Below are 15,064 nucleotides of genomic sequence, written 5' to 3'. Positions count from 1 at the left end.
CTGGAATTGTGAGTGTTCAGCACCTCTGAAAAAACAGGCACTAAGGACCAAATCCTAAAAGACAACACTAAACACCTACAATTCCTATTGACTTCAGACTCCTAGTGATAGGGGAGGGGGAAGAGAGGCTTGGTGACTCCCCCCATCCAACGTCTCCAGGAAGAGCCCTCTGGCCTCTTTGCCCCATTCTGATGCTTTTTACTTGAGGGGATTGTGGAGGGTCAGAGGAGTAAATGAGAAGCTGCAGGTAGCTCCACACCTCCTAATCTCCCTGGTCTAGGATTTTTTGAGGAGGTGGTAGGAGGACAACTATCCTGTAGCAGTACAAGATACTTCAGAGTTTCTAGGCTATTAGGGGTGGAGAAAGAAGATACTCCAGCCCAACAACCCCTGAGCTCCAACCAGAAAGTCCCAGACTGGAATGTTTAAAAGGCAGCAGGCCAGCTTGCTGCTGCCTCCTGAAGACCTTAAGAGTGGGAAGGCTCCTGGGTCTCCTTCCACAAACAGCAGCGAGGGCTGAATGTGTGAGGGGCCGCAAGTGAAGACACTTGTGGGTTGGGACTGGGAACAAAATGTGCTCCAAAGGTGAAGCCGGGCACCTTTTGGTTTCAGCCAAAAAACAAACAAACAGGGCTGCCCAGCACTAGTCAAACCTTACTTTGGGACTCCTATTAAACCATTATGGCATATGCCAGAGTACAGACCACAGCATCAGCAACTGACACGTGAGAACAGAATAGCTACTTTTGGAACAGTTTTAGTTTCCTGTAGTGATGTATATGCCCTCGTGCCATACTCTAAAACACTGCTTAGCTACAGCTTCTAAAACCTTTGCTGCTGAACTGCACAGGTAAGTGAACTGAACTCATTGAAAGCCCAGTTTTCATGAAGTACATATGAATTACGTGGTTCTTAAAGGGCAGCTTTCTGGAGTTATAGAAGTGTGAAAACGAGTCAAACTAGAAAAGTCCGAGGGCAAAATTAAACGTCTAGGGCCAGATCCTCAGCTGGTGTAAATCAAAGGAACTACACTGATTTCCCCCAGCCGAGGATCTGGCTTTTAACATCCAAACTACAACAAATCTTCCCCTCTCCCAGCACTTCTATTTGCTCTGTGGCTGAAGCCTCATATGCCAAGTTTCAGCTTGAAGTGAATGTGATAGTGGATATGTCAGTGTCTGTCCCATGAGTTATAATAGTTTAACTAACAGATGCTGCTATGTGGCATAAATCCAGGACTACCAATACTAAGCCTAACAGAAATTTAAAAAATACATCAATTGAAGAGTGCACATTAGGCTAACGATGAGCTGTCCAGATCGTACAATTCTACCAATCTATACCCACCTACCTGAGGTCAGGATCAAGCCCTGAGCTTTTATGTGCTGAAATACAGTGTTACAGTGACAGCTTGTCATCTCTTGCAAACTGCTGCTATGAAACTATCGCATGGTAAATCCTTCCGAAGCAAGGAAAGTCTGCAAAATCTCACTGTCATCTGATAAGTGAACATTTCAGAAAATGGTCAACAGCTTTGGAGGTTGCTGTGCTGTTTAAAGGTCTCATCTCATTTTACTTGTTTACATGGCATGTACTTTTGTGCATTTTCCATTTTTAATAGCACTGTAACCATGACCACATCAGGATTAAAACACTGGGCCCAAATTGTTCTCATTACTATGTAGACCCAACTAGCTGAAAATATGCAGGGTTTACTCTGAGCCTAAATAATGTATAGCAAGACATGAGTCATTTTAACGTGACACTTGCAAGAATTTGTTTCAGGCATTAATGGTAACACCTGTTGAATATTTCCAAACCACCTCCACCTCAATCTAACAAGTCACTAATAAGCCTGTAAAACCTTCAAACTTAGCAAATCAATGCACTGTTAGGCTTTTTAGTCCGGGAGTCTCCTAAATAACATGATTCTTTTTTTGTAACCTACTTATCTAATAAGATCCAGCAGCCAAAAGTAAGAAGTCTTAAGCCTGTATATGTTTCTTGTGTTGACTCTTTTGCATAAAATTCATGCAAAGTAAATATGTTAGAGGCAGTCCATGAGCACGTTGAACTGATAGCATGAGAACCCACTGAGCTATACAAAAATTGATACATTTTAGATAATTACAAAAATGGTGGACCAAAAGTTAGAGATACAATAGTAAAAATGTTTTAGGCCTATCACTGTTTGCCTCTCCATTCCTTCTCCAAGCTCATCTGTGGCTTTTCTCCCCTCTGCGTCCCAGCTCCAATACAGAAATGCTACTACTTGGGAAGCACTTCCACATGCTGCCATGGAATTAATCAGACTCCTGTAGTTGCGTGGACATTTGGGGAAAGGGGTAGGAAGGAACGTTAGCCTGCTGTTAGTCAAGGCATGTTCCAGGGAGTGTATGGCTCATTTGTGTGCTCTAGAAGTCCTCATCCTGTCTTGCAACAGACCGTATGGTGGATCTAAAGAGGAAATCCATCTCCAGGAAGGGCCTTTCATGAGCAACTCCAGTGCACGTGGTATTTTATGAGCTATTATCCACCAGAGACTTGGCTCATGAAAGCTTTCATTGAAGGAACCAGTTTTACATTTGAACCATGGTCCCCACATTTAAGATTGGCAGATTAAAAAAACAAAACAAACCACCAGTCATCTTAAATTAGAAAGTTTCATACTTTGTTAAGACTACTGGAAAAAACTTCATAAAGCTCAGGTGGGAGGTAATTCAGACAAATGAGAACATGCACTGATTTTAGTCTTGAATGTTGTTACTTCCACTATGGAAATGCCACAGTTCATTTTACTTATCTCCTGGTCAAAGCTTTAAGCTGTCACAGAGCAGAGCCCTGCAAAATTAAATTAACAAGATTTAAAACTTCATGGGCCAAGCTGATTTCTGGTGCAACTCCATTAATGATTTAGCCTAATGTCAGAAAGATGCTTTTCCACTGTTTTGGGCCTGACTCGCATTCACACTAAGGCCCCCTTTATGCCACTCTTGTAATGTGAAGAGGCATGTAAATGAGAGTCAGGCCCTTTTCTCTTTACCAAACGGTATCTCAGACCATATAGAGCGTTCTTTGAAGTGCTAGAGACATTTCTAAACAGAAGGAACAACCATCCTTTAGGAATTCTGTGTCTCACATATGGGACTTGATTTTCAGAACTGCAGAGCACCCACAATGGCAACTCAAGTCAGCAGGAGCGGCAGGTGCTCAGCCCCTCTGAAAAATCAAGCCGAGGGTGCTTAGTGAACGGCTTATCAGTAGCTCTTCCTACTAAGATTGCCTCTGGAGCTTACCTTAATCAAAGGGTACAAAGCTGCATGTAATGTTGATATACAGCATTAGACACCACCTGGAATACTCACTATACCAGAGTTTTTCCACTTGCACGGAAGCTTTAGAAGACAATATCTCAACTTTCAGTGATGAATCATAAGTGCGTAACTAGGGAAGTGATGGGCAGCAGGAGCTGAGAAGCGATTCCCCTACTCCTCTGCCCATCATCAATTATCAACACAAGTGAAAGAGGGGGGCAGGGGAAAGACATCAGGTCAACCTCCCATCCCTATTCCAATCTAAATTTAAGAAGCAATTTGAATGTCCTTTCTTAAAATGTCAAGAGAGTATCATGCCCAACATCCAGGCAATGAAGGATTATGATTATGTTGGAGGAGTGCCCATAAAAGTCTGCCATGAGTCTAGAAACTGCATTTGATCCGATTTGTGGTAGCTTGCACAATAGCTTAACTAGTTCCATAACTGGTATTTAAAAAGAAATGCCACTTCATTACATAGGTGGGTGATGGGCAACATACTACACTAAGGGTAGCACAGAGGGGTTGATTATAAAATGAATTAAAGAGGACAAAAAAAAATAAAAAGGGGCCTAAATTAAGTTTCATGCAATGAACAGTGACCCCACTGGGCGGCAAGAGGTTAACCGCATGGTGATTTGAGTACCAGAGACACTTCTACCCTACACTGCGAGGTTTTGATTGGACGTTTGGGATGCCTGACCTACATCTGACTAGACAACAGGTGAGGGATCCAAGGCTAGCCTAACGAGTATCATCTTTTTGGCTGACTCTTTTATAACATTTGGCTCACTGGGGAAGAGCAACATGCCAGCAAAAACTCTGCACCAGAATCTAAAACCTAAACAGCTGGTGCTCCCCCAATGATTAACGGCTGATGAAATGTGAAAAGGAGCCGTTTATAGACAACCTTGAATTTTTAAACAGATTTTCTAGCTGCTTTTTTGCCATTAAAAACTAGCTGATAGAATTCTCAGTCTCAATGAGCATATTCTGAAATTACGGATCCATTTGTGGATAACGTGCACATAAACACATTACCGCACACAGAATCATGGAATAAAAATGACACCTTCTGAATGCTGCAAAAGTGAGATGAACTCTTGGTCTTCTGTGAAAACCCAGAGTAAGAGGGCTTGGCATGGGGAACCTACACAGAAGCTTGGGGCTAATTTATCCTTCAATTAAATAAGAGGCTATGCAAGGGCAACAGAACAGCTGGTCTGTTGAAGCTGCCATCACATATGGAGCTGTAATAGCAGCTCTGCTTTCTCACAGTTTGTAGCCAGAGATTCCTTGAAGTTAGCCAGGATCCTATATACCCCACTCTAAAACTTCTCCCATCCCATAGTGTGTCACCGCAGGTTTAGTGTCCATGGCATTTAGGGAGCTGTAACCTTCACCTGCATCTCAATTGCGCCATGGAGGGGAACCGTGGGCCCTCTGCGGTGCCCAGGATTTCATCTCATACTTTGTAGCATACACCAAAGGTGGAGTTACCTCAACCAGAACTTGAATTTAGCTTTCCGTAAGGGGCCGGATTGGCAACCTGAAGCTCTCCAAGAGCAGATACAGCACAAGCATCAACATTACAAAGTTCTTCCACAGTTCCCTGCTAGAGTGCTTCAACCATGAGTTGAATGGACTACCTCCAGAAGCAAGGACGTGGTCAGTTCCTGTGACTATTGCACACTCTGCTGAGACTGCCAAGAAAATTGCTACCTCATTTATCAGCTTGTGACATGGAGACCTGTTCATTGGGAACACAGCTGAGATGACCATCTCACTCCAGAGAGGCCATTGAACAGATGGCAATAACTTTATTTTAAACAACAAACACTGCCTCCACCCTAGTCCCATACAGACTTAACACCTAAGAAGTTTCAAAATAAACAGTTTGATCAGGAAATCTGGAGGAAGTGTAGACCTTGTTCCATGCCCCCACACTAGCCCCCATTTTCACTGGATTTGAAGGAAGGCTATGTGTGATCTATCCTGCCCATGCAGCAATTTCTAACAGATGGACCCTCCTTTCCATGCATCAGAAAATGCTTCATTAACTAGTTCTTGAAGCTTCCATCTTGCACTCAAGGAGACCACAGCATAGTCTTGCAGATCTTTTCCAGTGCAGAATTTGTTCTCAGCTCAGTTATGTTAAGCAACTGGTGTCTGCGCTAGAAGTTACAGCAAAGTAAGTTATGGCCGTATACTCACCCTAACAACATAGTTGAACCGTCTGGAGTCTAGGATAGCATTTGAGAAGTCAAGTCGGTTAAAAGCTTCTCCCAAGGTGCAGTAGCCATGACGCTGAGAGTGAAAAAGAACAAAGCTGGGTCATGTTTTGTTGTTTAGTAGTCTGAAGAGAGAGTCATGGGTGTATGTGGTCCAGGCCAGCATAGCATCTTAACATACTTACGTGGGCATGCTACAGGACAAACTCATTGCTGGGGTAAGCGGGCACATCTCCAATGACTTCAATGGAATTGTGTCTATTTATGTCCCCAGAGAATGCAGCCCAATGGGAGTTATGACTGTTTCTAAGAAGAGAACTCGGCCCTATCCATGACCTCCAAATAGCTCAATTTGATCTCTTTCAATAATTTCACAAGACAGGGAAAGTAATACATTCCTAGGGCTCAACATGAAGGGCCTATGTACAATGTGGTTTCTTGCAGCTGCTCCTCTCTCCACACACACACACACACACACACACACACACACACACACACACACACACACACACACCCCAGAACTGTGCTGCTGAACTTTCTTACCTGTGGGAAAGCCTGCAGTTGTGTTGCTGCTTAGCTTACCACTAGATTTTGGTAGAAGCAAGCAAACAACATCATCTTTTTGTTTTAAATATGTACAGAGACTAGCCCAATGTAGCCCTAATTGGGGCTTGTAGATACTACTGCAATAGTAATCATAGGCCAGATCCTCAGGTGGTATAAATCAGCACAGCTCATGTATTTCAACGGAGCTCTGCTGATTTGCACCACCTGAGGATTTGGCCCCATAAAAAATGCTGTTTGGACAAATGGTATGGGGGGAATAAAACAGTGGGTACTTACTTCTTTTGTGCTTCCCTTGTGGACATAAATCCATTTTTCTTGATGGAAATCTGTTGAGACAAAGACAGATTTTCTTCACTTATTTTATATATAATAAAAACCTAACTTTGCAGAAAGATGAAGCCTAGTTCTCCTCTCACAACAGTTCTATAATGGCACTACTCCACTGACCCTTGTGGAGTTGCTTCCGATTTACACCAATGTAACACAGATCAGAATCAGGCCATCAATTAATTGCTTTGTTTCCACATTCGTTTATCTAAGGCAACAGCCAGGATCCTAGAAAAGGTTTGTGTTTCAGTGACACAGTCCAAGACTGTAGATATTTAATCTATATGCTGTGAACATACTACAGCCCCTTGTTTTCTTTGCTCTCTGATAATAAGCGTGGCTGACAGCCAGAGTTTGTTATTATTGATTTCATTAATTACTCATTACCTCAGTTACAGAGTTTGGATGAATGTGTCATAAGACACTAGACTAACAGTCACTATAGTGTTTATAACAGCGAGTGCTAGAGTTAGAATTATATAGGCAGTTCCATTAGAAATGGCTTTCATCACTTGCATGATCCTTTCTAAACAGAAAAGCAAAAATCTCATTTGGGCCTGAAACATTCCATGTTTTGTGGGAGGTCTCTTCCCAAAAGCTTCCCTTTCAGCCCTCTGAAAAAGAGGAGTTATAAACACCTTTCCTCTCCTCCCCAGTGTGACACCACCGCCTTCCCCCCAAACACACATCATGCTGTTGTATTGTTAACCCAACCGTGCAGAAAGATATCTCCAGCTATATAATAGCCGATCCAAGAGATAGGAACCCACGCAACCCTCTCCCATCCCATTCACCTCACTGAACTAGGACATTCAGTGTATTACACAGTGGCCATTTATCAACTAACGTTATTAGAGATGAAAAGCTCCCCCACTTCCCCCCACTCCCAGAAACACACACTTGATTTCCACAGAGAGGAAAGTGAATGCAAAGATCTATTCACTCAAGTCTGGAAACAAAAGTTACACGTGTACATGAGTGCAGATCCTGAATCACTCCATTTAGGTCAGTGACTAAGGTCATATCGGGCCAAAGGCTGGCACAGTAACACCTTCTTCACATTGCACATTTAACTACAATTGTATCCAGGACTAAAGGCTCACATCAGTTGTTGAAAAGATCCTGGAGGTTGCATAGTGAGCCAATAATACAGTGAGAATCATAACCTATTTCACTTCCTCTCTGTGTATGTTGATGTTTGTAGCCTTCACATGCATTACATTTAGGTATCAATCCTGCAATCAGATCCACACAGACCCTTGTGTCTGTGCAGAATACCATGGATCCAACCACATGAAGCCAACTGAGAGATAGGGGCCTTAACTGTGCATAGAACAGAGTTCAAACCGTCCTCTATTGAGAGCGAGTCTGAATCCTAGATTTCATTTTGCATGCATTTTGTGTAGCAGAGGTAGGATCAGAATTCACACTCAGGCTTGGAACCTCCATTAACATAAAAGGGTTTTAAGTGCATATGTGGACAGGAGAATGAATTCAATCTGTTGTACACAAGGAAGTCTATAGGAGGGAAAAAATTGGAACTGGTTCACTTGAATGTGCCATAGGAAAAAATTACTCTCCCTCTGCCAAATACAAATGACAAAAATTTGAACACAACAAGTACAAACACTTGGAGAAGGGATTCATAACACAGGCATATATCTTCATATTAAAATGTATCCAAGTTCTCGACTTAGGTCAAACGGGTGCAGAGACTCTCAAGAGACTTCTGAAGGTGCTGCCGCACACACAAGTGTCTCATACACTTTCTGAGAGATTATATATGTGTGTGTGTGTTTTATAATCATCCTCAAGCAACTTTGGTTTTAGAAGTCCCCCACTTGCTGCCTTACACTGGATCTTTGTCTTGTTATTCAGCAGGTCCTTCTTTCTCTTCTTGGCAGCAACATCATAGTTCATGCTGTTGAAGAGATTCTCCTTGTTGTAATCCTCCTTTTTGCAGTAACTGTGAATGACACAAGGCAGAGAGTCTGTTTATTCTTTGGTCTGGGGAACTTTTTACTGTAAGAACTGTATTTTACTCTTTCCACATATCTGGTTCCAGGAACCCATGTTTGTTTGCTGTTAAACAGCTCATTCTAGTGCTATTCTATAGAAAACTATAAGCAGTTTTAGAGTCCAATAATGAAGACCTTTTCCCACAAAGCATTCAAATACCTCACCCACCCAATTCTTGTGCTAGATTATATACATAATTATAGTGAATAGGAGCACACCCAAAGCATGTTACACAATCAACTTCATGACCTTGCAGTAGAGCACTCTTGTCCTTCCTTTTACCTCTGCCTGCTTGTCTGATGACATCAATTCCTACCCTATGCTCTACCTAACTTAGATTGCAACTCCTTCCAGCAGGGGTATGCTAGGTTTTATAAAGCACAATGCACATCTATGAAGGCGTATAACCAGAGAGCTTGAAGAATTCACCATCTAGTTGTGAGTAAGAAGCTTTTCCTGCCAATTACTGGAAGGGCTGGGGAGAAAACTAAGCTTTAATTAAAAACAAACAAACCATAACTTTTAACTTTTATGAATACAAAGATAACACAACCCTGACTCATGTTTCGGTGGCTGTCTTCCAGAGTCTGTAGACAAGTGGGTGATATGTATGAAGGGTCGGGATCTGTGGCCAGAGTGTATTTTTCCCCTTCCTGCATTTAGAAAGGCTGTGCATTTCTTTTTGTTTGAATGTATAATATCTGGCAAAGGGACCTAGAGCTCTTTCTTTTTCCTTTTAAGAGTATAATCCCAAACTCACTGAAGTCAGTGGAAAAAGACTCACTGAATTTAAGAGCTTGATCCAAAGCCCAGTGATGTTTGCCTAACTCTGAATAAGCACTGCCAAGCTGCAGAGTGAAACTGAAAAGACTTTGGTCAGTTTCATTGCTGCTGTTCAGAATCCTGTGGAGAGCAGGGAAAGGCAGCAGATGCTCCTGCTGCTAGGGAGAGCTGTGCACAGCAGCAGCAGTGGTGACACTGCACTGAAGCCATTTATATAATGGGAGGATTGCAGGTGATGGGGAGAGTAGTAGAGACACACACATCCTGGCAGGAATCAGGTGGCTACAGGACAGCTAGAGAAGCATCACATCAGGGGACTCGGGGGTTGGAAATAGAAGTGAAAAAAAAGAGCGTCCTCCTTTCTAGGAGCCTGGAGAAAGAAAGGAGAAGGAGATCTGTACTGGAGGGGTCTGGTTTGAAAGTCTGGTCCTGTGTTTTCGGTTTTATCATCACTGCTTCAGTTACACTTATACGGGCCTGTAAAGTACCTGTTTCTTGATTTCCTCTTTCAAGAGTGGGGCCAATCTCATTACACTCCTGGGGGCTCAAAAAATGCTCCAATCTACTGCTTTGTACACTGCACTGAGAGCTTCCTGTCTGAGATGTGTGCACATAAGCAGTCCCTTTTGGTATGATGTTAAATAGTTAAGCTGTTTCCCTTCCTACCAAGCTCACCTTTAACCTTAGCTGGGCACTTGTGTGCTGTTTATTGTTCCAGTTTTTAAATAACATTTTTTAAATATCTGATGCTAGATAAATAAAAAGGAAAAGCCCCAATAAAGATAGAGTTTTTCTCCCACCTCTCTCTGCTGCAAAACAAAGTAACTTAAAGAGATCAGCTTGCTCAAAAAGAAGTGTAGACAAAGGATATATAACTAACAAAAGGCAGTGTATCACAGTAATGTATGGAAGGTTAGTTATCAGCTTTTCTGCAGTGGCACTGAGAGTGTGGGGCTGTGCAGACAAATTACATGACAGATCCTTGCTCTGACAGTCTGAAGTCTAGTTCTTAGTCATCTGACTAATACTGTACAGAGCTAATGACTCTGTCTCTGAGGCAGTGTCTTCCTGTAGTAAGCACATGAGGAGTGTTCTGGTCTGATGCATATAAGTGGATCCACGAGACTGGGACTAGAGCTAGAGAGAATGAAGACCTCCCCCAGAGCCTGGGGACATGGAGGTATTAATGGGATATAAGGAGGGATAATTGGTGGCTCCCCACACATCTTCACTCTTTCCTCTACCCTCCTGTTCACTCTACTTGCTCCCCACAACCACTCTTATCCATATGGCCCCCTACAGCAGCACCTCTCTGGGAGCCCACCTCTATATCCTCTGCTGTCTAGCTTGCCTCCCTGGCTTCCTACCTCTGTAAGGAGTGGAGCTAGTGAGTCAGGCTGGCAGCACTGGAAAACGGAAACAGCTGACGGAACTTGCAGTTCCGCTGGGTATTACCAGTGCAGCTCGATTAGGATGTTCTGAATTAGGGATATACTTCTCTAGGCACTTGGTTTTAGAAGGTTAAAAGTGGTCTATGTCAGAGACGGAGACAGGTGTGTGTGAAGTTTGGATTTTGTGGTAACTGTGGTTTAACTAGAGGAAGTAAAAGAAAAGTGAGAGAATGCCAGAATAAAATATCAAGAAGGGAGCACTTTAAGAAAATTCTTGCACAAAAGTCAAAACTTTACTAAAAGCAAATTCCACAGAACATGTAATTGTCCTATGATGAATTACTGTGCCAGATTCAGAGATTAAATTCAAATAATTAAACTGTGAAAGAGAGGGATGTCAGTCCCGATTTAAAACTTAAATCTCAACAACCCTGACTGTGAATTTACTGATGATTCTATAATCTGAAACCTTTATTATACCATTAGTGGCTGAGACCTAGTGCATGGGGCAGATTTACACCCATGCCAATCTACTTACTAAGGGGTTCTTGTACCTTTCTGCCAAGCATCTGGTCTGGCCACTGTCAGAGACAGGATACTGGACTAGATGAACCTTAAAGAAGAACTGTTGTTAACTGGATCAGACCCTTTCTTTCAAAGTGAATTTAAGAACAGCACCAATCTAATTATTTTGCAGTTAACAACAGTTATTTCTACCAGTCCAGACATTCTTCCTATTTACATATTGATCTGATAGTTTATAATCCAAAGTTTCTTTTAAAAAGCTTGTTAAAAAAAAAGTACGATGAAAACCACCACTGCAAAGAGATCATGTTCCCTTTGCAATTTACAGCAAGATCATGTTTCCTTCAAGTCATCTTTAGTCGTTTCCATCACGACAGTGTGTGCGAATGCATGCTATTGTTTCATCTCCAGACCAGGTCATCAGCCTACACAATCCTCGCTCTGTGCTCCTTAAAAACAAGAATTGGCCTTGCAAGAAAGGTTTGCCCAATCCCTTGTTTCAAAGCCAGTTGGTCATCACCCCACAAGTAGCAACAAAGTCTTCCTGCCTACAACCTACACAACACTGTAACCAGCTTAACTGCCTGCCTTCGGATGTTTTCTTTGAATGCTCAAGCCACTCAGCCACGAAGAATATTATTTATGATCTCTGAAGGATTAATGGCTTCAGGGGTATCATATTTCTTAAACTCAGGAACTGGGAAGCCTTAGGAAGTGTTTACTTCTGGAAAAAGAGGGGGAGGGGGGGAAAGCAGTTCCCTGGAAGTTCTCCAGGGGCAGTTTGGCAGTGGTTCAGAAGATTTTCGGTGACACTTGTTAAGGGCACAATCCTGCACCACTGAAGTCAATGGTAGTTTTGACACAGTCCTCAATGAACCAAGATCAGGGCTTATTTGTTGATGCTGCCATGTATATTTCTAAATTACAGCACATCAAAAAATGTGATCAACCCCACTCTCAGACATAAGTTACTGTTCACTCTCTCATAAGAAGACAGAACCACACACACTTGGGTGGCCAGCGAGAAGTGGAGTAGCTCTCTAGTGCCCATATACTTACTGGACCAAGTCCTGCAGCTGGTGAACACAAGCACCTCCCAATGGTAAGTGCACACATGTAGTAGCTGGAGAATCAGGCCCAATGTGTTTAGCCAGAGTCTTACTAATCCCTCTCTTCAACAGAAGTTGTATCTTTGTTTACATGCTTATTTTACTGGAACACAGAAACGTCAGCAGACCAGATGACTCACTGGTGCTCCACAGAATGGCACCACATAATCCAAAATTGGCTACAATAGAGGTCTTAAGATTCCAGGCCCAGGTCTATGCTGTCAAGGTGGTGAGGCTGGAATAAAATTTTCAGTCAGTAAATACCCTGGATCCAATTTTAGCCCAGACATGAGCAGGTACAATTCCAGTGAATGTGAATTACGTAGATACTGAATTTGGCTGTAGATTATCAATCTTTCCTTTAAATCCACGGATGCCTGATTTAGTAGCTAAAGGAAAAGCCCAAGACCCAAGCAGATCTTGGGTTCTAGAGTGGCATGAGCCACTGACTGACCACATGACCCTGAAAATTACATTGGACCTTGATTATTCAACTAGGAGAGGACCTCACAGACAGTGAGATGCTGTATATGAGCTAACCCTTCCACGATAAATAAGCTCCAGATGTTTCAGTGCTTCACTATCCTTACATGCTTTTGCTTGGTGTTATCGTTGGTAATAGAGTTTAACTTCCTCACTCAGACAGAGCACAAAAGTCACTAGTGCCAAAGGCTGCAAATATCAGAGGATAGGAAGATCATGAAGCATTAAAGTGGGGAGCCCAAAGTCCCCCCCCTATTTAGAAGAAAAATGGCCATTAAACAGATTAGGAAGGGGTAGAGATCCTAACCCTTCAATAGCTTTACATTTATGGCTATAAAATAAAAACATGTATCTTTACTTTTAGAGTTAAAAGTGACTAGACATCTTCATGCATCCGAGCATCTAATGAACAAAAAGCAGATCTCTGTTTAATGGCCCATGTTCAAGTATATGCCAAAGCAATAAACCAGGAGAGCTTGCCATAACAAGCCTACGTCAGTTACGCTTACAAAAAAACCAAAGGCCCCTAATGTTTAAAAATAGAACCTGCACATTTTGTTTAATTTCAGTTTTTAAATATGGCATGCTCTGAAATTACAGAAGCCACTCAAATTAGTACAGATTGCTTGTAACTCAATTGCTGTGGGACAAGTGCTCCAAATTGGTCTCTGTATTCATAGTTGCCACAGTGCCTACTACAGAATAAAGGATTGTATAACTAATCCTCAGATTAAATAACTAGCCTTTTTTTTTTTTTTTTGGAGCGCAGAGATAAAGGAGTGATGCCTTACAAACAATAAGCAGATGAGGGCTCCAGCGGTTAAAACCTTCAAAAACAACCACACTTTCTGCTGGTTTTCCTTGTAGGCTAATACAGTGCACTCATCCAAAAATATTTCAAAGGCTCCAATAAATTGGAAGACTGGCTCTCATAGTGAAGCCATCTTAGACCATCTGACAGCTCATTGCCAACTTTAACCAGACATAATGGAAGACGGGCTTTTGCCAGACCCAGTTCCTGCTCTTCAGCCAAATGTGGAGTAATTTAGATCCCCCTCTCCAAAGAGCTTCCCCTGGTGGCCAAAGGAGATGTTTCGCCTAAACCCACAACAAAAAACAACCATCTGTAGTCTGGTGTTTCAAAACTCTCCAGCTCTCACGGGGAACGTTGCAGTGAACTCAGAGGTCTGACAAGATATTACTGACTTCAGCAGCTTTCTAAAAACAGCGCTGCTTATTAAATACCCTCAATTAAGTTTTACTGAAACCACAGTTAACAAGCAGAAAATAAAAAAACAAAGCACCAGGATGAGGTTTCGTCTGGGAATTTATTGACGTGTTGTCTCCCAAACCTTAGCCCGTTTAAAAAAGCAGAACTCACACACACCACAGGGATACGCGCAACCCACATCTGGAGCGAGGAAGCTTTCGGACACATCGGGCCATTCCCTCCCCTTTCCCCTCTGCCTCTCTCCTTTTTAGTATTTGGCTTTAGCTCTGGTAAGGAGCTTCCTTCTCCCAATGACGCACACAAACAGAAACAAAGGCATTGCGCGCACGCACACAACGGGCAGCTCGGCACCTAGGGCAAAACAGGCTTTTTTTAAACAATCGTTGTTGCGTGGGACATCGCAATATTTGCAAAGACTGCACCCCCCCCCCACATAATAATAATAACCCCCCCACACCCAAATAATGCAATAACCCCCCTCCCGCTCAACAGCAGCGTTTCCAACTCCCTCCTCCCCCTAGTGCAACATCTTTGTGCCACGCACCTGTTTATATCACTGACATAGCCGCTGTGTCTCTCCTCCAGGAACCTGGTCCAGCCATCCGCCGTCTTCACCCAGTTCTGCCCCGGGGACCTCCAGTCCTGCCCCAGAAAAGGCATCGCGGCGCGGGGAGCTCTGCCAAGGGGCTTTCCCGGTCCCTACGGAGCCTGGAAGGAGCGCGCCGGGGAGGGGGGGTCCCCAGTTGCGTGGCTGGGGGAGGGGGTTGTACGACCGTCGCTCCGATCCGTGTCCGTGTCCTCGCAGCGGCCGCGGCTGTATTTATCCGAGGGCTCTTTGTTGCCGGAAGAGCGGCGTTAGCCCGGCCCCTAGATCAGGGGGGAGACACGTGGCTTTGTTTATTGCTCGCGACTGTCTTCTTCGGCTCCTCCTGCTTGTTGCACAATCCATCCCCAGTGGAAACTTCAGACCCGGCCGCTGGGCTGCCAAGTATCCCTGAATTTGCGAGAGCGAGTGTGAATAACAAGAATAAAAATGAATGTCTGTCCATAAACATCCCATCTAATTCCAGCCGTTCCCCCTTCT

General features: G+C 43.2%; 1 protein-coding gene across 1 annotated transcript in view; it reads right to left on the bottom strand.

Annotated features, from left to right (window-relative positions):
- FBXO32 (F-box protein 32) overlaps window positions 1-14,796 on the bottom strand; it is a 34,261-nt gene extending 19,465 nt beyond the window's left edge. The window contains exons 1-4 of the mRNA XM_054017730.1: window positions 14,525-14,796; window positions 8,293-8,405; window positions 6,389-6,438; window positions 5,529-5,621 (exon numbers count right to left, since the gene is read on the bottom strand). Coding sequence (XP_053873705.1) covers window positions 5,529-5,621; window positions 6,389-6,438; window positions 8,293-8,405; window positions 14,525-14,640 — 372 coding nt within the window. The 5' untranslated portion in view covers window positions 14,641-14,796. The remainder of the gene's footprint in view (window positions 1-5,528; window positions 5,622-6,388; window positions 6,439-8,292; window positions 8,406-14,524) is intronic.
- Between the last annotated feature and the right edge of the window lie 268 nt (window positions 14,797-15,064).

Source organism: Malaclemys terrapin, chromosome 2, assembly GCF_027887155.1.
Source record: "Malaclemys terrapin pileata isolate rMalTer1 chromosome 2, rMalTer1.hap1, whole genome shotgun sequence".
NCBI classification, from domain to species: Eukaryota; Metazoa; Chordata; order Testudines; family Emydidae; genus Malaclemys; species Malaclemys terrapin.
This window is presented reverse-complemented; position numbering and strand designations above follow the sequence as displayed.